Raw genomic sequence first — 25,920 nt, 5'->3', positions numbered from 1 at the left:
TGGACACTACGCTGACAGACACAGCAAACCTTCTTGCCACAGCTCGCATTGATGTGCCATCCTGGATGAGCTGCACTACCTGAGCCACTTGTGTGGGTTGTAGTCTCTTGCTACCACTAGAGTGAACGCACCGCCAGCATTCAAATGTGACCAAAACATCAGCCAGGAAGCATAGGAACTGAGAAGTGGTCTGTGGTCACCACCTGCAGAACCACTCCTTTATTGGGGGTGTCTTGCTAATTGCCTATAATTTCCACCTGTTGTCTATGCCATTTGCACAACAGCAGGTGAAATGTATTGTCAATCAGTGTTGCTCCCTAAGTGGACAGTTTGATTTCACAGAAGTGTGATTGACTTGGAGTTACATTGTGTTGTTTAAGTGTTCCCTTTATTTTTTTGAGCAGTGTATAGAATACATCTGTTTTAATTTTTAATACATTTCTAAAAAACAGTTTTCTCTTTGTCATTATGTGGTATTGTGTGTAGAATGATGAGGAAAACTATTTAATACATTTTATAATAAGGCTGTTACGTAACAATGTGAAAAAAGGGGAGGGACTCTGAATACATTTGAGTGGCCTTTTATTGTCCCCAGCACGAAGGACAAATGCTCACCAACAGGAATGTAAACAAATTTGTGCACAAAATTCAGGAGCAATGAGCTTTCTGTGCGTATGAAACAAGTTTTGAATCTATTTCAGCTCATGAAACATGGGACCAACCCTTTACATGATGTGTTGTATATATTCTTTAATAGGACTTTGATTTGTCTCTTCTCTGTCAGGAGGAGAGGAAGGACAGAAGAGGAAGAGGACGAAGCCTGAAGCCTTCCCCACAGCAGAGGACATCTTCTCCAAATTCCAGCACCTCTCCCATTTTGATCAGCACCAGGTCACCTCTCAGGTGAGACCCCCCCCTCCATAGCTGTCCAGTCTCATCGTTTTAAGTGTGCTCCAAAACCTGCTATTGGAATCTTCAAGTTATTCGGTATAAAACCGATACTTATGATATGTCTGCCATTCAATTCTTCTGGAGGTACAGTTAAATGATTCTCATAAAACAATGTCTTTAACGGCAAACTGATTTTTCAATTACTTTACTAGAGTATACAATGTTATGGATATTCGGTTATGTTTTTACTGTAGGCCTGTGTAGTAGTGATGAAGTTCGGCTCTTTACTGACAAGCCTTTTTGACTCGTTCAGTCAAAATAACCAATCTTTTGACTAATTTCATTAATTTGAGTCAGTAATGCGAAGCACACAGGACCCCCTACCGCGAACGATGGAGCTGACAACTCGAAAGCGCTATGATCATGGTTGGAAATTAACATCTGCCAAATGCGGGTAGATTTTGTCATTGGTAGAATTTATATTTTACCAGCCAAGTTGGCGGGTGGTCACACAGAGCATTTGGAAACGGTTTTGAAAAATCCAAAGTCCACATGTAAATGTTGGTCCAATTGTTAAGAAAGGCTACTAAAGTGTGACTTTGTCCTTGTGTTACTTGACTAGTTACATCGTTCTGTTCACACGCTAGGTTTTTCAATGTTAGTTTGAGTTTACTTTAACTGTCTGCTGCAGTCTGAGATTGTCTTTTCTTTTTATCACCGACAAGCAAGTGCCCAAATTACTATGGTAATGGCCTGTCCCTTGTTAAAGGGCCATCTGACATAATTTTTTTTGTCTCACCTTATAATTGTGCTTGATTGAGCATGGATGACTTCCCCCAAAAAATATCAGCGTAGATCCCCGAACTAATAATAATAAATACGCTGCATCACTCAGTTTTTTTGTGGCAGGGTATGCACTTTGTTGATTCTTGATGTTCAGTTGTAAAACTGTTTATCTGTTTTAACATATTGGTTAAAAGATGCAGGTCACAAAAGTGAAATGAAGCTATATACCCCATTTACTTCTTATTAGAAAGCATGCTCATCTGTTTTTTTTTTTTGTATAATTATGAAGGAAAAATATTTGGGCTGGTAAAAAAAATCTGAGTGGCTGGTAGATGTTTTTTATCTACTTGCCACAGTGGCTGTTGGACCAAAAAGTACATTTCCAAGCCTGATCATGATTCTATGAGCATGGCGTTCACCATAGGGGGCTTATTGGAGCTGTCATTTGTGACAGACTTGTCAACGTGTGCTTTAAACTATGTATATTGGTTGATTGCTAGGCAGACAAATACAATTATTTATTGATAGCTTTGAAACAAGGTCTAGTTGTGGCCGCAACCAGACTAGATTGTGAAATAATCTTGGTGGAATGCATTGACTACTGTCAGGGTAATAAGTATCCTGACAACTCACATTAAATTATTCCGCTGCTCTGTTGTTCGCTCCATACTGTACATCACATTGCTGAGAAAAAACAAATATGCATGGTGTCATGTTTGGCCAGGGTAAGGTAATAAACACAGTCGTTCGCTAATTGAAGCCCCCCAAACGATTTGAGTTTGTTGAGCAGAGGCTGAGGCTTTTGGTTCTTCGAAGCTGTGTCCATCATAACATTCAATAATCAATTAATTGCAGTCATTCTTGTTCCAATGCGATCAATTATCAGTTCTAAACACAGTGGTGTGTATTCATGTATGTGCAGGGAAGCCAGGCTTCCCACAAACAATGTACCAATTTAAAAAAATAAAATGTATCTTTCGACTATCTGGTTCATAATTGTCCTTCAATTCGCAAGAGGCTGAATGTATCTCACAGGAGGAAGCATCTGAGCGAGCGAAACAGCACCCCTCTGTCTCTCTACATGTTGGCCATCTATCTGATGCTGTCTGGTCCAAATGAGTTGACATTGTTAATGCCCGTAGCATTGAAGACAAGGGATGCCTGCGATCATTTGGCCTTGTCCTTCCCAGTGATTTTACCCACCCACCGCTACTGTCTAAACATGTTTTTTTCTTCTCTATGCTCATGACCTATTGTCCTGCACGCATATGACCGACAGTTGGTGGTCGGAGCAAGCCTCTGGAGCCGCTGAGCCGGAGGAACATGTATTAATCCTGCTGTAGGACTCATTGCGACCAGCAGGTCAAACAAATTAGTTACTCAGGGGGAAAAAATGACTCAAGTCAGTAAAAAGAGTTGTTCCAAATTAACTTATTGTTAGCGAACTGCACATCACTACTGTATAGAGGTAATAATCCTGTTGGCCTTCTCTCTGACTAGGTGTCCAGGAATGTTCTGGAACAGATCACCAGCTTTGCCTTAGGGATGTCCTATCACCTGCCCCTGGTCCAGCACATCCAGTTCATCTTTGACCTCATGGAGTACTCCCTTAACATTAGTGGCCTCATCGACTTTGCCATTCAGGTATAGCTTTGTCTCTAATGTCAAGGCATATAATCACAGCATTTAATTCCACTTCTCATAGTTATACAGTAATATTTCCTTTAATATCTCCTCTTATGCCTAGAGTCTGCTTCTCTCTCACCGGTTTCTGTTAGTGGTTGTTTACTGCTGGTCTCCCCTTTATGCTTTAGTATCATTTGTATGAATCATCTTTCTATAACTAACCTTCTCTCTCTTCCCCGTGAATTTGTGTGTATCTAGCTGCTGAATGAGCTGAGCCTGGTGGAGGCAGAGCTGCTGCTCAAGTCATCCAGCCTGGTGGGTAGCTATACCACAGGTCTGTGTCTGTGCATCGTGGCCGTGCTGAGGAGGTACCACTCCTGCCTCATCCTCAACCCAGAGCAGACGGCACAGGTCTTTGACGGGTAAGTCTTACAGGCTTAACCATTAGGCTTTAGCCAGACTGCTCCGTGGAGAACGGACACCAAATTAGAAAGGGTGAATTTTGGTCTGTGTGCGTGCTCCTCTTTTCTAATTGGCTAATGTAACCGTCGGCCTGTCAAAAGTTAAACTTATCTCAACTTTTTGTTCGTTGACCGACAACGTGCGACTCTCATTGAGAAAGCATTGGAAATCACGGATATGGATAAAATCTACGGTCCAGTTTGGCCGTGCCCTTCACCATTCACCTCTATAGCCTGGGTGCTAATGTTATCCAAGCCTTAACCATTCACCTCTATAGCCTGGCAGCTAATGTTATCCAAGCCTTAACCATTCACCTCTATAGCCTGGGTGCTAATGTTATCCAAGCCTTAACCATTCACCTCTATAGCCTGGCAGCTAATGTTATCCAAGCCTTAACCATTCACCTCTATAGCCTGGGTGCTAATGTTATCCAAGCCTTAACCATTCACCTCTATAGCCTGGGTGCTAATGTTATCCAAGCCTTAACCATTCACCTCTATAGCCTGGGTGCTCATGTTATCCAAGCCTTAACCATTCACCTCTATAGCCTGGATGCTAATGTTATCCAAGCCTTAACCATTCACCTCTATAGCCTGGATGCTAATGTTATCCAAGCCTTAACCATTCACCTCTATAGCCTGGGTGCTCATGTTATCCAAGCCTTAACCATTCACCTCTATAGCCTGGATGCTAATGTTATCCAAGCCTTAACCATTCACCTCTATAGCCTGGATGCTAATGTTATCCAAGCCTTAACCATTCACCTCTATAGCCTGGATGCTAATGTTATCCAAGCCTTAACCATTCACCTCTATAGCCTGGGGGTGCTATTCAATAACATTGCGTTATTGGATGCAGAAACAGTCGGGTACCTAATCTATTCACTGCCAATAAACCCGCCTCTGTTTTTTTTTACAGACCTGGGTCATAAAAAATTGTAGCTTAATCAAATATGCCCCTCGAATACTTTGAAGTGTGCACTTTTGGGACTATTCCATTGGTGCCCTTGTATCCTGCACTCGATTCAACCTGTCTTCTATAACTCATTTAGTACAGAAAGATTTCTGTCCTTTGTTGTTTTGCATTGTGTTTGAATACTATTCATTGACCAGGTTACGCATCGTGGTGAAGTCGGGGGTGAACCCAGCCGACTGCTCCTCAGCCGAGCGCTGCATCCTGGCCTACCTGTACGACCTCTATACCTCCTGCTGTCACCTAAAAAGCAAGTTTGGAGAGATCTTCAGGTAAAACATAAACATGGACGAGCAACTGTTTAATGCAGTTTTATTGTATACTGTAGTTTCCCTGTGATGTTTTAGGGAGCCAAGTCATGTTGCATGCTAATATTGTTTTGAAACTAAAATATTTTTCCCCACATGGTAGCCATATAATGATAGGAGAACCAAACGGTGGCCTTTCTCTCCCTCTTTTGTCCAGTGAGTTCTGCTCCAAGGTGAAGAACTCCATATACTGTAACATCGATCCGTCTGACTCCAACATGCTGTGGGACCCTGTGTTCATGATGGAGGCCATCGCCAATCCGTCGGCCCACAATTTCAACCACAGCATGGTGGGTAAGATCCTCAATGACAGCCCCGCCAACCGCTACAGCTTCGTCTGCAACGTGCTCATGGATGTGTGCGTGGACCACAGGGACCCCGAGAGGCAAGCATTGTTTTTCTATAAAACCATTATCAATTATTGAAACGTCCAGATACATTGAAACAATAGAGGATTCTTGACTTAGTAACTGTCAACTTACCAGGTATCTTACCTGATTTCAATAGTAAGGTGTTACGAGTTTAATGTCTATCTCTGCAGGGTGAATGACATTGGGATCCTATGTGCGGAGCTGACTGCCTACTGTCGCTCTCTGAGTGCTGAGTGGCTGGGCGTCCTCAAAGCCCTCTGCTGCTCCTCCAACAACGGCAACTGTGGCTTCAACGACCTCCTGTGCAACGTGGACGTGAGTGTTCACACTCGCAGCATACACACACCTTGCAAGCCTTGCGCCTCTCTCTCTGCACCAATTAATGTGCGTTGCTCACTCAGGCTCTGAGAGGCACAGGTTAGAGGGGAACACTGACAGTTACATTCCAATAATTAGCAGTTCATATCAAGTGTGAACATTTCCTCTCTGTTTCCTTCTCTCTTCCATCTCAGGTCAGCGATCTCTCCTTCCATGACTCTCTGGCCACCTTCGTGGCCATCCTCATTGCCCGCCAGTGTCTTCTTCTGGAGGACCTGGTCCGCTGCGTAGCCATCCCCTCCCTCCTCAACGCTGGTAAGAGCTCCTCTGTCAGCCCCAGACCCGTAGCCAGGGTCCTGTTCTTAGGCATCAAATGAAACACAATGAACTGAAACATTGAGGGACTACCTGGACTTGTCCAATAAGAAATGTACTAGGGCTGGGTGATATGGCCAAAATCTCACCTGATAACGATACATATCACAATATAGCACATTTTCTGTAAATTAAGGTTAAATGAAATGACCATGTAAAGGCCTATTTCTTATTACATTTTGAATTATACTCAAACAAATAGAGGTACTTACTCATATTTGATTATTTTTTTAATTTAGAATCTGTGCAAATTTTAAATTAAGCATGTAAAAATATGAATGTATAAATAGAAAACACTTCAACTTCAACAGTTGCAAATAAAATAAATGTAGGTCTAAAATATATTATTTTTATTTTTTTGGGGGGGGGGGGGGCTTGCTTATTATGCATGTTCTGCATGTTATTTTGGCATTAATACGTGTCACATCAATTTGCATTTGGTACCTTGGGTCGAGTGTTGGCACCAGCTCACGAAACACCCTTTTCTCGACCGTGCAAATTGTGGCCGTGTCTTTGCAGATGTAAGTTGTAACTGCAGCTGTTATCTCCTTCCATCTTCGTGATTCTTTGCCATATGGTGTGCCGCGGGCAAAAGCCTCTTGCAATGTCTGAGTCGAGGGTTTGTTTTGAGCACTCGACCGTACTTTTTGGGGTCTTATCCGTAGACTCTCTGTTTTACATGATTCTTGTGTAGGTGGTAAAATAGGTTAGTGGTGTTTCAGCCTGTTTTCGGGACCGGCCTCCGGCATATTTTGCAGTGCACAGTTTTCTGGTCCGTGTCAGACTTCATACCCAAACCACGTCCATGCGACCGAAGTTGCCTCTCTTTTAGGTACGAGCTCTGTGTCACACAGACTGTCTTCCATGTTTGTTTGTTTTACAAATTTGTGTGGAAGAACGCAAAGCATCGTCCAATTGACGAAAAATATTGCCGTAAAGAGTGTGATTTGCGACACAACGAAATAAACTATAGAGCACAATAGAAAAGGGTCTATCGTCACACAATATATATTGTCATATCGCCCAGCCCTAAAATGTAAATTTTCACTTTTTGTTGGAAAACGTTTTCAAGCTCATGCCCCAATGAATACCACCCAGACTTTAACAGATTCTCAAGTTTCTCTACAGGATCTATATTTAATGTAGCCTAGCTACCCAGCCAACAGGTCCTGTTAGAAATGATTGAATGGTACACCGAGGCCTGCCCTGCTTGAATGGAAGGAACTCCCTGCCCCATAATGCATTGCTTACTTCTGTCTGTCTGAGAGGGAGGTAAATGCCACAGTGTGTTTGAGCCCACTCTGCAGTTTGTGTGCACGCACATGCGCTGTGGCCAGTCAAGACTGCCCCTTGCTCAGGGGACAAGGCCCCATTCAGCCTGTTTTCAAAGTCCCCTGTGGGCGTTAGTTACCACACGTACGGCCAGACAACCCCCTCCACCCTTCCCTTCTCCTCCTCAGCCAGCAGTTTGAATTCTTGTTTGGCGACACTCCTTCGCAGCCAGGCTCTGAAAATGGCACTTGGTATTTGGTACTCCTTGAAAGTCAATTTAGGACACCTTCCAAGTTCTTCAACCGCTTCTGTTCTCTGTAGTTGGCTGTGTTATTAATTTGCCATGTCATCTTGACAACTTGAAGCTCAAGGCTGTTAGTGTAAAGTCTATATTTTTTTGGTCATACTGGCACATTCATCATATATTAGAATTTTGTTTAAATTTGAAAAATGTGACTTTGCTTAAGCAGTTTTAATCCCCTTCAGATTCCTTGTTGAGGGTGTGTGTGTGCCCCTCTAACCTACCTTTCTACTGCTCTCTGTTTGTCTCTTCCCCCCAGCCTGCAGTGAGCAGGACTCTGAGCCCGGAGCCCGTCTGACCTGCAGGATCCTGCTGCACCTCTTCAAGACCCCCCAGCGCAACCCCTGCCCCCAGGATGGAGCCAAGTCAGGTACACACACAGCAATCCCCGGCTCCCCACACCCATTTGAACCCACATCGGAGCAAATGTTAATTAAGTAATTAATTATTTGATTTAATGATTGTTTTAAAGATACAATTTGATATTTTGCAGATAAATCTTCTGTTGGGATCCGGTCGTCGTGTGACCGTCACCTTCTGGCTGCCTCACAGAACAGCATAGTGGTTGGAGCTGTTTTTGCTGTCCTAAAGGCCGTCTTTATGCTGGGTACATCTCTCAGTATTATGCTATTATTTTGTCCTTAAAGTTGCATATAAGTCCACTTTGACAATTGAATGTGATTAGATTGATGTAATTATAGTTATTAAATGTATATCTATTACAACTGGTCACCAGTAAGACCACATAACCCTTAAGTTATATATTTTGTAACATTTTATCTCCATCTCTCTCTCTAGGCGATGCAGAACTGAAGGGATCGGGATTCTCTCACCCCGCCGCCCTTGATGACATAGCCGAAGACGACATGGGTTCCAAGAAGTCGGGCGGCCGCACCGTCTCCATAGAAACGGCCAGCCTGGACGTGTACGCCAAGTATGTGCTGAAGAGCATCTGCCAACAGGTGAGAACATGAGAAAGAAGGTTATCGTTCACACCAGGGTTACATTTTTCCGAATGCAGTAATGTCCATTTCATTACAGTTTCATTTCAGTCAACCCAGGAGTAAACTGAAATTCAAATTTTTCAAATTGAAAGCTACTGGAAGTTCTGTTCACTTTCTGAATTGAAATGGAATTGACCCCTTCTCTGGTATTGGCACTCTATTTCTATGCATTTAATCCTATCCGATAGATAACTTTTGAAAACTGGTCACTTGTGCTCTCATGAGAGGCAAGGTTGACCCCCCCACCCGTTAGTCTGTTATTTTCCTCCACAACACCAACAATTACAAACTTAAGTCATGACCAGTACTTCTGTTTTCCACAGAGAAGCACATTGTTTAGTGGTAGTTGCTGAATGTCGACAGGTGCAGTCATTGTAAATCTCAATTTGCTCTTACCGTAAATTAAAGGAGTGTGTGCCTAGCTGTTGTAGACAGATTGTGTACAGTGGAAAAACAAACTCAAAGTATTTTTAAATTGATGTAGTGAATATATTTCTTTCTTCATATGATACAATAAGGAATTTTCTAATTATGATTTTAATTTTGATTCTCTTTCTGCATTGACTGAATTGAAAACAGAATTAACCCAAACCCTGTTCAGTATATACCCCTTGGTGATCTCTCTCTCTTCACTCATCACCTCCTGCTATCCTCTGTCAGGAGTGGGTGGGCGAGCGCTGTCTCAGGTCCCTGTCGGAGGACAGCAGTGCCCTGCAGGACCCGGTGCTGGTTAACATCCAGGCCCAGCGGTTGCTGCAGCTCATCTGCTACCCCCACCGCCAGCTGGACAGTGAGGAGGGGGACAACCCCCAGAGGCAGCGCATCAAACACATCCTCCAGGTCAGCCCACACAAGCCCTATGCACTGACCACAGGGCTGCGTTCAGCCCTGTTGTGGAACATTCAGATAAAAACTTTGTGGAACAAACATGCCTTTCTGTAATGTAGAATAAAGAAACATTACATTTCTGTCTGCGCTGAATGTTGCCCTGGCAACAGACAGCACTTCTCATGGGCAGAGTAGACTTTTCACTTTTCCATCAAGGGCAGCAGATGTATGACCTAAAAGCTTTTTCTGGAAATTGCTTTGAAATGTTTTTTTGAAGCCATCAAGGCAAGTTGTAAGTGAATCAGTGTCAGCCCTAGATGATCCTTGGGGATGGCTGAGAGCACAGCAGAAAGACTCACACGGCACATTCATTAGAAATGGAGGGGTTGTGGGTGCTAGAATGAATCAGTGGGTGAACTGTCTCTGAACCCCTGCCTTAGCTCAGCAGACCACATTAGGGTATATGAGTGTTCTGAGTTTTGTGAATGACATTACTGCCATCTGCTGACTAAAGCAGCACTTCAGGGAGAGTGGAGCTAAAGGTGTCTGACTATTTAACTGCTTGGAGATGATTGTGTTATATACATGTCTAAAAGTGGTGTCCTATCCTCCTGCCTCTAGAACATGGACCAGTGGACCATGAGACAGTCATCCCTTGAGCTGCAGCTTATGATCAAGCAGAGTACTAACAATGTAAGTTACCGGACTCCAGTGTCCTGTAAGGTCCTGAAAACACTCACAACACTGCCATCTAGGCACAATTAAGCATTTTTGTTTTTTTCTCAATAAAATATTGATTTAGAATACGATCCATCTTTAAAGTTCAAGTGTACCTTTGATTCAATGAAGTACATTGAGATAGTGGATTATGTCATAACCCTTCATAACTGTAGAATGTGGTGATAATGGCAGCCATCTTGTTCAGGGATCAATTACCTGTGATTGAGGTTAAGTGGACGAACTCGTCTTCCTTGTCTCCCTGCAGGAGCTGTACTCCTTATTGGAGAACATCGCCAAGGCCACTATCGAGGTGTTCCAGAAGTCAGCGGAGATGAACTCCACCAACCTCTCAGGGAACGGGTCAGCCGGCGCCGGAGGTTCTGCCTCCAACAGCAACAACCCAAGCAAGAAACCAGTGTTGAGGTGTGTATGTGTGACCTTTATAAATTCTCCCTCCCATTTTAAAAAATAGGCAGAGACTGCGGAACTGTAGGTAACCTCCCCCTCCCACCCCCATGAATCCCTTTTCACCAGAGCTGAAGATCTGAGTCACGTTCTGCGCATGGGTTTCTTTGCCTCTACTTTACACACAAAGTAGAGGCATCATTGTCATGCTGAAAGACCCAGCCACGTTTCATCTTCAATGCCCTTGCAGATGGTATGCTTTGTTACTTTGGTCCAAACTCTCTGCAGGTCATTCACTAGGTCCCCCCGAGTGGTCTTGGGATTTTTGCTCAACGTTCTTGGGATCATTTTGACCCCACTGGTTGAGATCTTGCGTGGAGCCCCAGATCGAGGGAGATTATCAGTGGTCTTGTATGTCTTCCATTTCCTAATAATTGCTCCCACAGTTGATTTCTTCAAACCAAGCTGCATACCTATTGCAGATTCAGTCTTCCCAGCTTGGAGCAGGTTTACAGTTTTGTTTCTGGTGTCCTTTGACAGCTCTTTGGTCTTGGCCATAGTGGATTTTGGAGTGTGACTGTTTGAGGTTGTGGACAGGTGTCTTTTATACTGATAATAAGTTCAAACAGGTGCCATTAATACAGGTAACGAGTGGAGGACAGAGGAGCCTCTTAAAGAAGAAGTTACAGGTCTGTGAAAGCCAGAAATCTTGCTTGTTTGTAGGTGACCAAATACCTATTTTCCACCATAATTTGCAAATAAATTCATTAAAAATCCTACAATGTCATTTTCTGGATTTTTTTCCTCATTTTGTCTGTCATAATTGAAGTGTACCTATGATGAAAATTACAGGCCTCTCATCATTTTATGTGGGAGAACGCAATTGGTGGCCTGACTAAATGCTTTTTTGTCCCACTGTATGTTCTGGCCCACCGACCATCCTCTGTGACACAAATCATCCCGTGGCTGAATCTAGTTTCCTACCCCTAAGCTAAAGAATCATCAAACATGCTTTCTCATTGTTGGTGAAATCTAACCTCAGCGTAACAGCTTATTCTTTTTCTTTGTGTTCCCCCCAGTTCGTCTGAGCGGTCTGGTGTGTGGCTGGTGGCGCCACTGATAGCCAAGCTGCCCACCTCGGTCCAGGGCCACGTCCTGAAGGCGGCAGGGGAGGAGCTAGAGAAGGGCCAGCATCTGGGGTCCTCCTCACGCAAGGAGAGAGACCGGCAGAAACAGAAGAGGTCAGATGACTCACCCCGACTATTTTGGGTCATGTCGATAATGCTCATTTTATCAACATGGTTGTACTTTCATCCAGAAAGCGTGGTAATCTGCGTTAGATACTAAAAACAAATTGGATGCAGGAGTTATTATGATGCAATTATGATAACATTTTTGCCTCAGCTTCAATATTCCCAAATTGATGGTGGATGTATTGCCCTTACACTTTTGTCTGTTTCCAGCATGTCTCTGCTGAGCCAGCAGCCCTTCCTGTCTCTGGTGCTGACCTGTCTAAAAGGCCAGGATGAGCAGAGGGAGGGCCTCCTCACTTCCCTCTACAGCCAGGTGCAGCAGGTAACACTCAACACAGCCTCTCCTCCATTTTCCTGTCTACCCAAACTCCAAATCCTACGCCACACCCACAGAAGTTTGTTTCCTTTCCGCAATGAGTCTGGATCGGGGGTTACCTCCCTGACGATTTCTAGAACACAAACACATTCTAATTTTTCCGATTGCTCCCAGAAATTGATGGGTTGGGCCAGCGCCAGAACAAATGTGGGTAAAGCAGCGGTTTGAAAATCCCATTGGTTTTAATACTCTGATTACTTAGAGATAATCCAATCACTGATGACTTTGTTTTGTACAACAGTCAGACTGACATTGTTGAAGTGACGTTAAAATGACAGAAGTATGTAGCTAACATAGAGCAGCGGAAGAATTCAGCTGGAGTCGTCAGACAACTCCCCCCGTCTTCTCCCACCTCACCTCTATTAGACCCAAATCCCAACTTGAGATCTGTGTGCATACCTGAAGATTCTGTTGACATCAATGAACACACTTTTGTGTAAAAATATACATCTCATGTTAGGATTCCCCCCCTGTGTGCTTAATGTTGGCGAAATGTGCCGTCTCATGCTGACTGCGGCTATTGGCTGCGTTTCCATCTTCCAGATTGTAACGAACTGGCGGGAGGACCAGTACCAGGACGACTGCAAGGCCAAGCAGATGATGCATGAGGCACTGAAGCTGCGGCTTAATCTGGTGAGGGCTCTTAATCACCATTGTCATGTTATCCCTGTCATGCCTGGAAGTGGTCACTTGTATCAGTTTGGACCAGATGGTATCTAAGGGGACAAAAATTCCTCACTAGGAAGGATTGGAAAGTGTTAACTTAAATTGAAATGACGACTAGGTTCCAGTTTAACAACGTTTACTAAACCTTATTTCCACAGTACATGGTTGCCATTGCACTCAGGCCAGGTCCATCAACAGTGAGACTCCGGCGCAGGCTTACTAATAACAGAGTGATAGCACCGTAATAACAGAAATATAGGGATACTTAAAACATGAACTTAACAGAAAGTACATCTGTAAACGGATGAAACCCATTTACTTAATGCTACAGAACACTGTTGTTTTATCCATTTAAACTACGTAGAGATCAAATGATTATAATGTTGTTTTTTTTACTCTCGCCCTTTGAGTTTTCATGCACACGAAAAAGAAATTGGATGTGTTATCTTTGCTCTCCAGGTGGGTGGGATGTTTGACACGGTACAACGCAGTACACAGCAGACCACGGAGTGGGCCGTGCTACTCCTCGACATCATTAGTAGCGGTACAGTGGATATGCAGTCCAACAAGTAAGTCACAACACAGCTGCTCACACATTTTAAACTTCATGTGTTCATTTGTTGTTATTGTAATGTCACCGTGTAATGCATCACTGTATAATTTCCCCCCTTCCCTCTCTCTCCCTACCTCCCTCCCACTTGCTTGCTCCCACTTGCTCGCTCCCCCCTGTTCTCTCTCTCTTTCTCTCTCGCTCTCTTTCTCGCTCTCTCGCTCAGTGAGCTCTTCACCACGGTACTAGACATGCTGAGTGTGCTAATTAATGGCACGCTGGCTGCTGACATGTCTAGCATCTCTCAGGGCAGCATGGAGGAGAACAAGAGGGCTTATATGAACCTGGTCAAGAAGCTCCGGGTAAGATCACACACATCACACTGGATGTACACTATATATACAAAAGTATGTGGACAACCCTTGAAATTAGTTGATTCGGCTATTTCAGCCACACCCTTGCTGTATAAAATCGAGCACACAGCCATGCAATCTCCATAGATAAACATTGATGTAGAATGGCCTTACTGAAGTGCTCTGACTTTCAACGTGCCACCGTCAAAGGATGGCACCTTACCAACAAGTAAGTTGATCAAATTTCTGCTATGCTAGAGCTGCCCCGGTCAACTGTAAGTGCTGTTATTGTGAAGTGGAAACATCTAGAAGCAACAACAGCTCAGCCGCAAAGTGGTAGGCCACACAAGCTCACAGAACGGGACTGCCCAGTGCTGAAATGCGTAAAAATGGTCTGTCCTCAGTTGCAACACTCACTATCGAGTTCCAAACTGCCTTGAAGCAACATCAACACAATAATTGTTCGTCGGGAGCTTCATGAAATGGGTTTTCATGGCCGAGCAGCCGCACACAACCCTAAGATCACTCACCATGAGCCATGCCATCTGGCAGTACGACGGACGAATCTGTGTGAGGCGGATGCCAGGAGAACACACACTGCCCAATGCATAGTGTCAACTGTAAAGTTTGGTGGAGGAGGATTAATGGTCTGGGGCTGCTTTTCATGGTTTGGGTTCGGCCTCTTAGTTGCAGTGAAGGGACATCTTATTGATACAGCATACAATTACATTCTAGATGATTCTGTGCTTCCAACTTTTGAGGCAACAGTTTGGAGAAGGCCCTTTCCTGTTTCAGCATGACAATGCCCCCATGCACAAACGGAGGTCCATACAGAAATGGTTTGTTGAGATCGGTGTGGAAGAACTTGACTGGCTTCCACAGAGCCCTGACCTCAACCCCATCGAACACCTTTGGGATGTATTGGAACGCTGACTGCGAGCCAGGCCTAATCGCCCAACATCAGTGCCCAACCTCACTAATGCTTTTGTGGCTGAATGGAAGCAAGTCCCTGCAGCAATGTTCCAACATCTAGTGGAAAGCCATCTCAGAAGAGTGCAGGCTGTTATAGCATCAAAGTAGAGACCAACTCCATATTAATGCCCATGATTTTGGAATGATATCCTTGACGAGCAGGTGTTCACACTTTTGGTTATGTGGAATATATAATAATGTATGTCCTATGTAGCAGAGTATTCCACCATTTGTATTTTATGTATTGAAGTCAATAGAAGGGTGTTATGCTCTGTGCTCGCCACAAGAGGTCCCCACTCACCTAGAATTCAGTTGAATCAAACTACTTTCAAAAAAATTCTAGGAAACATTTCAATTAAATACTTTTTGTCTCGTTCTCTGCTCAAAGGTATCAACAACTCAAATGTTGTGTATTTGCAGAAAGAGCTGGGTGACCGGCAGTCAGAGAGTCTGGAGAAGGTGCGGCAGCTGCTCCCTCTGCCCAAGCAGACCCGTGATGTCATCACGTGTGAACCACAGGGCTCGCTTATTGACACCAAGGGAAACAAGATCGCTGGCTTTGAGAAGGAGGTACAGTACTATGAGCTCTGACCCTTTGAAGGCATTGTCAACTCAATTGTTGCCTGTATTACTGTTTCTCTGTCACCAGTATTGAGATTGACTTTTTGGCCCACACGGTTCTTCATAAAATCCTGTCTTTCAGCTGTTCACTAGGAATGTCTTCAGTAACTTCTCTAAATAGCAGACCTGGGTTTTAGTTCAAATACTTGATTACTGCATTGTCGGAACTGGAAGCACAAGCATTTCGCTACACTCGCATTAACATCTGCTAACCATGTGTATGTGACAAATAAATTTGATTTGATTTGAAGTGGAACCAATGGAATAGTCCCAAAACTGTAAACCATACACTCTGTCTTGATGCAGTCCAGGCACCTTCAAATGCTCAAAGTTTCTGAAAACATTAGTATTTTAACCCATGTCTGCTTAATTTTCCTGCATCTCAATATCATAGTTGTCAGGAGATATTTGGGGCAACACCAATAATTGTAATTTTTATCGATGTAAAACCATCTTCCTCCTTTACTGTCAGGGTCTCCAAGTGTCGACCAAGCAGAAGATCTCTCCGTGGGATGTGTTCGAGGGCCTCAAGCACTCGGCCCCTCTCTCCTGGGGCTGGTTTGGTACAGTGCGCGTGGACCGTAAGGTGACCAAGTTCGAGGAACAGCAGCGCTTCCTCCTCTACCATACCCACCTGAAGCCCAAGCCGCGCAGTTACTATCTGGAGCCCCTCCCCCTGCCCCCTGAGGATGAGGAGCCGCCCACGCCCGCGCCCCAGGAACCCGAGAAGAAGATGGCAGAGCCAGTGAAGCCGGAGAAGAGCGTCCCTGCGGTGTCGTCCGATTCAACCAAGAAGAAGACCAAGAAGAAGAAGACACCGTCCACCAACAAGACTGAGGTTAGTGAGACATTGGGACAGGTCCTGTCCAACAAGACTGAGGTTAGTGAGACACTGCGACAGGTCCTGTCAAACAAGACTGAGGTTGTCCTGTCCAACAAGACTGAGGTTAGTGAGACACTGTGACAGGTCCTGTCCAACAAGACTGAGTTTAGTGAGACACTGTGACGGGTCCTGTCCAACAAGACTGAGGTTAGTGAGATACTGGGACAGGTCCTGTCCAACAAGACTGAGGCTAGTGAGACACTGTGACAGGTCCTGTCCAACAAGACTGAGGTTAGTGAGACACTGTGACAGGTCCTGTCCAACAAGACTGAGGTTAGTGAGACATTGGGACAGGTCCTGTCCAACACTGGGACAGGTCATGTATTCTACCTAGCCTATCAGAAGGCAAGATCTAGAAATATTAAGTTACTCATAGCTTTAAGCACTCATGCGTGGCATCTTGACGAGGGATTTGAAGGCCTTGTTCTAAGGGTCCAAAAGCTGGATGATGATGTTATTGCACATGTGACCAGTCTTTTTTTTTCACCCTTTTTTTTCTTTTTACTCCTTCTTCTCGCCAAATTCATGATATCTATTTGGTAGTTACAGTCTTATCCCATCGTTGCAACTCCCTTACGGACTCAGGAGAGGCGAAGGTCGAGACCCATGCGTTCTCCGTAACACGACCTGACAAGCCGCACTGCTTCTTGACACACTGCTCGTTAACCCGGAAGCCAGCCGCACCAATGTGTCGGAGGAAACACCGTACAACTGCCGATTGTGTCAGTGTGCATCTACCCGGCCCGCCACAGTAGTCACTAGAGCTTGATGGGACAAGGACATCCCGGCCGGCCAAACCCTCCCCTAACCCGGACGACGCTGGGCCAATTGTGCTCCGCCTCATGAGTCTCCCGGTTCGTGGCTGGCAGCAACACAGCCCTGTATCGAACCCAGATCTGTAGTGATGCCTCGAGCACTGCGATGCTGTGCCTTAGACCGCTGCGCCACTCGCGAGGCCCACATATTACCGTTCTATACAAGTAGCGTGTCTCATAGAAGATGCATGTTTTCTCCTCTCTCCAGGACTATGTGACCCGTACCCAGGGTGGACTGCCGTATGGGACGTGTATACCCCCAGACCCCCTCATGGGCCAGCAGTCCCACCCCTACAGCAGGATAGGCTACAACCAGCAGCCCATGGGCATGTATGCCCAGAACCAGCCTCTGCCTCCAGGTCAGTGCCAACATTTTCATTGTCTAAAATCAGGGTTCTGATCCACGATCAGGTTTGCCTTATAGATCATGACGAATAAGATGACAAGGACAGCGGGGGTGCGTACCTGATCTTTGGTCAGCACTCCTACTCTGATACTGATGAATACAGGCCCTGTTGTATTTATTACTAGTGTGTTTTTACATTACTATCAAGAAACAAAACACTCTGGAAACCTGTATTCCTCTCATGACCTTTGAATGTGACATGTTTTGTTCCAGCCCAGGACTAGATTTTATTGCTGGGGTGGAGCAAAACCCTGCAACCGTGTAGTTCCCCCGGGACTGTGTTGAAGCTATTTGGAATTTTGACATTATAACGCTCATCTTTTTCCCCTTCAGGAGGCCCTGGTTTGGACACCCCGTACCGACCAGCCCGGAACCCTCAAATGGGCAAGATGATGCCCACGCGGCCCAGCTACCCAGGCATGATGCCCGGCATGCAAGGTGGCATGCCAGGCATGATGGGCATGGACAAGCAGTACCCGATGGGCTACAAGCCCCAACCCAACATTCCGCAGGGTCAGATTCTGCGCCAGCAGCTACAGGTCAGACTGGTGAGTGTGCAGTAACTAGACTCCACTGGAAACGGACAGTAGTGAGTACAGAGGTTATTCTGGACTGGATCTACCACAGTGTGCCTGAGGGGTTTTCTAGAAGTGTTATTAACATGTTCACAGAATAGGACCTTGAACCTGGCTTTCGCTGTACGCAGGACATGTTGATAAGTTTGAGTTGGAATTCTCTCCCTGTGGAGAAAAAATGTTGGCCTTCAGGTGTAAAAAGCAGCACATTGCTTTTAGAGAACGTCGGAGGATGACTGTTGTCTCTTGTAATTTTCAGAACCAGAGTATGATAGGACCACAGATGAGGCAGATGACGCCTAACCAACAATACAGCTCCATGCAGCCAAGCCAGGCAAGTCTTTCAGATGAGACACTCTCAGCAACATTTCATGTGATTTTCTTTCCCGATGAATCCGTAGAACTTGTTCTCTTATATTTCCTCCACCTCTGAAATTGACCGCATGTATAAACCAGTGTCCTCTTTTCCTGATCATCAGTATTCTACCCATCTCCTCCCTGCATATTGGTCCTATTTTCATGAACATTCTGGTTTCCCTCTCTCCATGTGCAGAACATCTCCCAGGGATATACCACGTACGGCTCCCACATTGGGATGCAGCCACACCCCTCTCAGGCGGGTGGTATAGTCCCTCCATCATATGGGAACCAGGGCTTCCAGGGCAGCCACCCGGGGGCCAACCCTGCCGTGGTGGACTCTCTGAGGCAGAGGCCCAGCGGCTATGTTCACCAGCAGGCACCGGGCTACTCACACACCATGCAGAACACACCAAGGTAGGCAGGAGGGAGGAGTTGCAGAGGGGTGGGGGTGTGGACAATACACTCCAATAGCACAGGGTTGTCTACTGTCCATTTATTAAGGATATTTAGGTTACTTTTAGCTCATATTGTGTTCATGGGGTTCCATTTTTCACTCCTTTTTCTTGCACATATCAAGGCCTTAAATATGTCACATTTAGCATCACTGCCTAGTATCTGGATACAGCGTTATCAGTCAGTCCCACCTTTAAACTGGACTCTAGATTTACTTTAATGAGGTAGATGGGAACATTGGACAGTGCAGTCACCGAACACGTCTTTGTTCCATGCTTGTAGCACTATTGGACAATAGTGACCTTATTCAAGATATAGTGGTGTATTTATGAAACATTGATGATGTACCGGTCCACTGAATCTGTCTCTCTTCCACCATCTCCAGGTTTCCCCACCAGTCCATCCAGCCAGCTCCCGTCATGCAGCCCTTGAGCCACATGGGGGTCCACCCGGGCATGAGACCAAACCAGATGCTGGCCGAGCAGCAGCAGCAACAGCAGGCCCAGCAGCAACAAGCCCAGCAGCAACAGCAGCAGTACCTCAGACAGCAGGCACTCAGAGTATGCTTTGTCTAATTGTCTAAAAACTATTAACAATCTCTAACACTACAGACCAACATGGAACAGTGGGTCAATACTATTGCAACAACACATGTGCTGCTATTGCCACTCAATGTGCTATATATCTACATAACCACTTGAACATTCATTCAATGCTTTACCTGATGATCTAACACAGGTGTGGACAAATTTGTTTGGCTCTAGGGCCACATGAGATTTTGAAATTCAACTGAGGGCCACACAGATTTTTTGGGGGTGACCGATTTGTTGTTCAGTCTATTTACAGGCCAGAAAAAGGGCTGTTATTTGAAAGAATATAGGTCCCATTTCCACATACTTTCTGTCTAGTTTTAGATGTTCGAGAGGCCTGGAGTGTTTTTTTGCAACCCAAAATAATCAACCTTAATAACATCCCATGGGCCGTTATTAGCCCACTGCTGCTCTAGCATCATAGTCAGTGTTGGAATTCCTGTATAGTTGTACTATGGTCTAACCCTGCTCTTTTCCTGTGTTTGTCCCTGGCCCTATAGGCCCAGCAGCAGGCTCAGCAACAACAACAGCAGCAGCAGGCTCAGCAGCAACAACAACAGCAGCAGCAGGCTCAGCAACAACAACAACAGCAGCAGCAGGCTCAGCAGCAGCAACAGGTTCAGCAGCAGCAACAGGTTCAGCAGCAGCAACAGGTTCAGCAGCAGCAACAGGTTCAGCAGCAGCAACAGGTTCAGCAGCAGCAACAGGTTCAGCAGCAGCAACAGGTTCAGCAGCAGCAACAGGTCCAGCCCCAACAAGTTCAACAACAGCAGCAGCAGCAACAACAACAACAGCAGGTAGCGTCGGCCCAGCCCCCCGGTACCCAGGCTCAGAACCAGGCCCTGGGCATGCAGCAACCCATGGTACGTTCCACTTAGAGGGTTACGCTGTCAAATTACCCGGGGGTGGTTCCAAAAAGACGGATCAACTTAGCCAACTAACTGTCCTAAATATTCACATTTAACTTAATCTTTTTGAGAAATATAGACTTTAAATTAGCATGGTATAATTGACTTGACAACCAACAAAGTGTATTCAAGTTTATCTTTCAAAATGAACCAGAAAATGATATGTACAAATTTGTGTGTGTGTATACTATGTTTGTGCAGTACCAGTCAAAAGTTTGGACACACCTACTCATGAATTGTAGAATAATAGTGAAGACTTAAAAACTATGAAAGAACATATATGGAATCATGTAGTAACCACAAAAGTGTTAAACAAATCAAAATATATTTTATGTTTTAGGTTCTTCAAAGTAGCCCCTGTTTGCCTTGATGACAGCTGTGCACACTCTTGGCATTCTTTCAACCAGCTTCACCTGGAAAGCTTTTCCAACAATCTTGAAGGAGTTCCCACATAAGCTGAGCACATGTTGGCTTTTTGTCCTTCGCTCTGTGGTCCAACTCATCCCAAACCATCTCAATTGGGTTGAGGTCGGGTGATTGTAGAGGCCAGGTCATCTGATGCAACACTCATCACTCTCCTTGGTCAAATAGCCCTTACTCAGCCTGGAGGTGTGTTGGGTCATTGTCCTGTTGAAAACAAATGATAGTACCACTAAGCGCAAACCAAATGGGTCGGTGTATCACTGCAGAATGCTGTGGTAGCCATGCTGGTTAAGTGTGCCTTGAATTGTAAATAAATCACTGACAGTGTCACCAGCAAAACACCATCACACCACCACCTCCATGCTTCACGGTGGGAACCACACATTCCTTTCCTGTGGCGGTCCTCATGAGAGCCAGTTTCATCATAGCGCTTGATGGTTTTTGCGACTTGAATGAACTTTCAAAGTTCTTGACTGACCTTCTTGTCTTAAAGTAATGATGAACTGTCATTTCTCTTTGCTTACTTTAGCTGTTCTTGCCATAATATGGACCTGGCCTTTTGACAAATAGGGCTGTCTTCTGTATACCCCCCCTACCATGTCACAACACAACTGATTGGCTCAAACGGATTAAGAAGGAAAGAAATTCCACAAATGAACATTGAACAAGGCACACCTGTTAATTGAAATGCATTCCAGATGACTACCTCGTGAAGCTGGTTGAGAGAATGCCAAGAGCGTGCAAAGCTGTCATCAAGCGAAGGGTGGCTACTTTGAAGAATCTCAAATATAACATATATTTTGATTTAACACTTTTGCTTACTACATGATTCCATATGTGTTATTTCATAGTTTTGATGTATTCACTATTAATAGTAAATTAAAGGAAAACCCTTGAATGAGTCGGTGTCCAAACTTTTGACTGGTACTGTGCATATACATACATACATACACACACACACACACACACACACACACACACACACACACACACACACACACACACACACACACACACACACACACACACACACACACACACACACACACACACACACACACACACACAGTACCAAGAAAAAGTATTTGCCCCCTTTCTGATTTTTACTATTTCTGCGTATTGTTGATACTGAATGTTATCAGATCTTCAACCAAAACCCAATATTAGATAAAGGGAACCTGGATAAAAGGTGAGCCACTTTCATGATACCGGTTATCCCTAACACCGAGTTGTCCGAAGTTACCTCGCTAACTCATCAAACCACGTATGTAGTATAGGGCTCTACTTTCTGGAACACCCCACAAGTCCAAAATCAAACCCTACCTCGCCTTGATCTATTTCCAAATATCACGCTGACCTGAACAGTTATTTGCTAGTCGTATCTTTTCATTGAGGTCAGTTCAGTTTAAGGTTAGCACACCCTGCTTATGTCCAGCCTGGTTTAGTTAAGGCATGGCTAGTGAACTATGCCCCTCTAGGTTGGCACCAGCCATGTTATTGGAGAGGTTTAAGTCAGCACGATATATCGAAAATAGATGTTATTCCTATATTGATAAGGATAATATGGGTATAAGTAATTAGCAGGAAACTAACATATTAAAGCTGGCTAGAGGAAACTCCTGCCTTATTGCCAGTTGGGGCCCTCTCGCAGAGTACTGATATGAGATTCACTAGTACAAGACTGACGTAGCCAGACAGAAATGCATTATTAGGAATTTGTATCTTATAAATTCAGTTTTTTCCATTCGAAGTTAAACTCAAGTCAATTATTTTTGGGACGAGTTGCATATGCGCAAAGGCCTAAATGTTGTGTTTTTGGACGGACAATCTTGTCAACGGTCTCAAACATTGGTTACATTTTCGGATTCTGAATCTCTGACCTCTTGCCTCATCTTTTTTTCTAAATGTATGCTACTGGAAAGAGACAATGAGTCCCAAGTCATGGTCACAGTATTTTCTTTATTGGTTCATTCCTCTCAAATTACGTATGATGTGAAGTTATAGTCTGTACGTTCAACCACCGAAATATGTGTGTGTGTCAGTTCCCACGACAGGGGATGCAGCAGACTCAGATGCAGCAGACTCAACAGCAGCAGCAGACCGCAGCACTGGTCAGGCAGCTCCAACAACAACTCTCAAGTAAGAAAGAGACTCATTGTGTCAGTGTACTTTAGTGAGATCTGCTATAGCCTTATACTAACCCCAGGGTCACATTCATGAGGCACCAAACAAGAAAATAAATCACTAAATGTGACATTCTATTTTCACCATTTCCAGTCATTTAGGTGTGTTGATAACAGGTTTGTTCTTTTCTTTTCCCCAGATACACAACCCGGACAGAACACCAACTCATATTACTGATAGTGCTTGTTGTATATTAGTGTGTGTGTGGAAGGATAGGGAGACCCTGTGTGTGGGCGTGTCCCCAGCCAGCCCGTAGTTTGGCAGATAGATGTGTCCAATGCTCCGCAGACCCCATATTTAGAGGTGTAGGCTCTTAGGAGGGAAAGGCTGCTATTGGCCAAGAAAGACGACCAGGCGGAAGAACCCACAACTCAACCACAGAGGCCCAACATGCCATTCAAAAACCATCTCAACTTCAGTCATGTAATTTCTGAACATCCAAGGAGGGATTGTGCTGTGAAATATTATGATCATGGAGAATAATGGAATGGAAGAGTCTATGTAAAAAATAAGTACAAGAAATTATAAGAATAATGCAATTTTTTATTTTATTTCAATTTGTACAATTTTTCAGTTTAGTGTATTTCTCATTAAATATCATGTCAGTTTTTATGTCTTGTACTTGTGTTTGGTGCGTTCTTTTCATCCTGACACAGCATTTTACTAATCAGGTTGTGAATAATCAGGATATTATTAATGATATTGAAATACTATGAGTCGTCATTATTATCCACTTATAGATAGTATTGTTTTCATTTTTTGTGTAGTCGGGGTTCGCACAGGTCAGTGATTTGTTTTTGGAAAGTCATGGAATTTTCTGATGTGCATTCCAGGGGGATAGTCAGGGAATTTTGCATATTGATCACTCCTTGGAAATGAAATGATCAGAAAAATGTATTCTGTTCTTTTTCCACATTGTATTGCCCAGTGAGCTTTTGTCCATTGTCATGTACATTCTGTAAGGTATATGGAAAGTCATGGAATATTTTAGAAATGGGAACCCTGTTAGATATGTCGCTAAATCCAGGCAGTCCACTAATAAAAAAATATGGAGGTTAGTCTTTTTTTCTTCATGCGAGCTTCTTCGAGGACTTTTGATCTAAAACCATGCCCCTGCTTCAACATCTTTATGACTTAACAGGGGCATGATGCTCTCATTGGACAGAGCAACAACAAAAAACTATGAGCAGCAGACTTGTCACAGGGTTACTTGCGCTAACCAAAAAGGTATGCTAATGACTATTAGGGCGTCTTTTGAGACGCATCATTTAATGGTGCAGTACTTTTCACCATGGAAATGGTCTCTGTTCAAATGCGCCATTTTGGACGAACCCTTTCTAAGAGCTTTCTAGGAGCCTCAGGAGGCACACAGGCCACATTTAGCACTTTACTGCATCGCGGTGAGCTTCACATTTTGCAACAGAGCTCCGCATTGACATGATTATTTGCAGGTAGGTGAGGGCGGGAGGTCCCGTATAAACACACTAACTTCACACCATCTCTACACTGCTCCGCAAAGCACAAGAAGTATGAATGTCCTGACTTCTGCAGAGCCACATCACCATAAATGCTGCACGGCCAATACAGACAACAGATTGACCATGCGGCGCATGGAAACTGAAATGTCATGACCAGTGATGTACGCAGTCGAGGGGTAAACTCAGTTATGCACCTTTAATTTGTGAGTAGGATTTACATGGCAAAACACAGACACAGCTCCTGTTTAAAAATCCTTTATTTAGAAGAATTTAGATCATTGACGTTTCCATCTTGGCCATTGGAGAGTGCCCAGGGAAGCGTGGGGACAAACTTTCCCGAAAAGAGGGGAAAGTGTAACAAACCATGCCCAAGAAGGCCTGTTTCAATTCCCCCCCAAAAAGGGTTAACTGTTAGATGATAGTATACTGTAGTGTACAGTAATAAGAAAAAGTATTACTACTATTGGTTGTGGGGTTTTATTGTTATTAATATAATTTTCATGTAAATCACTGATGCTAAGGCTCTCTTTGTTGCATTTTATTTTGGTAGCGGTTAGTTTGTTAGTATTACGAACAAACTACTTCCGAGAGCGACGGCCCTGTCCTTCGTGAGTCCCAGGCTCAGCTGGCCCGGCTGTCAGTACCTGGTAATGCATCGAACACACTGACAGTGTTTTTGCGCAAAATAGTATGCAACATTCACCTTCTGCTACCATTTCTGTCAAGCCGTCTTCGCATACAGTTTGACGAGTTGTTTTAAGTGACACAAATCATGCTTCATTGACGGCATGGCCAGTGTTGAATGTTTACAATTTTAAACTTGGAAAAGAGACCCTTAATCTTAGACTTGGGACCACACAGCAACTCCACTGAATAGCAGGCTAATGATTGCTTTGCGATGCTTGCTGTTAGCCGATATGTTTTATCTATAATTTCTTTCCATTATTTCTATTCATTCGACAATGATTAAAAATTATTTGATAGATTGTCGACTTGATACATGATGACTGGCAGCTAAAATTTTGAAAGTATGATGTTGACATGATCAGTCCAATCAAAGCTACTGTAGATATGTGATTTTAAGTAATTTTATCTGTGTCCAATGACCTTGAGCCTTCTTGGATAGGCACTTCTAATGTAACTATGGCAGCACCCAAGGAGCTAGAATTTTAGAGCTCTACCCTTAGACTTGGAGGTGACGTAGTGTCCCCATGAGTGACAACACTGAGCCAATCACGGCGCAACACTCCGTATTTTCTGTAGGCTTGCTCCACCACCACAGAAAGCACTGAGCTAGGCTGAAGCGCCTGCATTTTGGAGCTGCCTTACTCAAGAAAAAAAAGCGACCATGTTTGTATGCGCCTTTATTAACTCAATGGTATAATTTTTTTACATTGTTTGCAAACTGAGATGGG

The 25,920-nt window shown here is 44.3% G+C and overlaps 1 protein-coding gene across 1 annotated transcript in view; it reads left to right on the top strand.

Moving 5' to 3' along the window:
- The window catches only part of LOC135538650 (mediator of RNA polymerase II transcription subunit 12-like), a 46,024-nt gene extending 22,389 nt beyond the window's left edge, over positions 1-23,635 (top strand). Inside the window, exons 17-44 of the mRNA XM_064964526.1 lie at positions 785-903; positions 3,178-3,321; positions 3,562-3,725; positions 4,878-5,009; positions 5,203-5,430; positions 5,587-5,731; positions 5,929-6,049; positions 7,942-8,052; positions 8,176-8,289; positions 8,481-8,644; positions 9,347-9,526; positions 10,136-10,207; positions 10,500-10,657; positions 11,719-11,880; positions 12,103-12,214; positions 12,812-12,901; positions 13,394-13,503; positions 13,711-13,846; positions 15,230-15,379; positions 15,903-16,268; positions 17,337-17,487; positions 17,868-18,082; positions 18,369-18,443; positions 18,663-18,883; positions 19,308-19,482; positions 20,013-20,375; positions 22,886-22,982; positions 23,167-23,635. Coding sequence (XP_064820598.1) covers positions 785-903; positions 3,178-3,321; positions 3,562-3,725; positions 4,878-5,009; positions 5,203-5,430; positions 5,587-5,731; positions 5,929-6,049; positions 7,942-8,052; positions 8,176-8,289; positions 8,481-8,644; positions 9,347-9,526; positions 10,136-10,207; positions 10,500-10,657; positions 11,719-11,880; positions 12,103-12,214; positions 12,812-12,901; positions 13,394-13,503; positions 13,711-13,846; positions 15,230-15,379; positions 15,903-16,268; positions 17,337-17,487; positions 17,868-18,082; positions 18,369-18,443; positions 18,663-18,883; positions 19,308-19,482; positions 20,013-20,375; positions 22,886-22,982; positions 23,167-23,204 — 4,313 coding nt within the window. The 3' untranslated portion in view covers positions 23,205-23,635. The remainder of the gene's footprint in view (positions 1-784; positions 904-3,177; positions 3,322-3,561; positions 3,726-4,877; positions 5,010-5,202; positions 5,431-5,586; positions 5,732-5,928; positions 6,050-7,941; positions 8,053-8,175; positions 8,290-8,480; positions 8,645-9,346; positions 9,527-10,135; positions 10,208-10,499; positions 10,658-11,718; positions 11,881-12,102; positions 12,215-12,811; positions 12,902-13,393; positions 13,504-13,710; positions 13,847-15,229; positions 15,380-15,902; positions 16,269-17,336; positions 17,488-17,867; positions 18,083-18,368; positions 18,444-18,662; positions 18,884-19,307; positions 19,483-20,012; positions 20,376-22,885; positions 22,983-23,166) is intronic.
- The last annotated feature ends 2,285 nt before the right edge of the window (positions 23,636-25,920 follow it).

The sequence above is a fragment of the Oncorhynchus masou genome, unplaced genomic scaffold (genome assembly GCF_036934945.1).
Source record: "Oncorhynchus masou masou isolate Uvic2021 unplaced genomic scaffold, UVic_Omas_1.1 unplaced_scaffold_1___fragment_4___debris, whole genome shotgun sequence".
Classification (NCBI taxonomy): Eukaryota; Metazoa; Chordata; class Actinopteri; order Salmoniformes; family Salmonidae; genus Oncorhynchus; species Oncorhynchus masou.
This window is presented reverse-complemented; position numbering and strand designations above follow the sequence as displayed.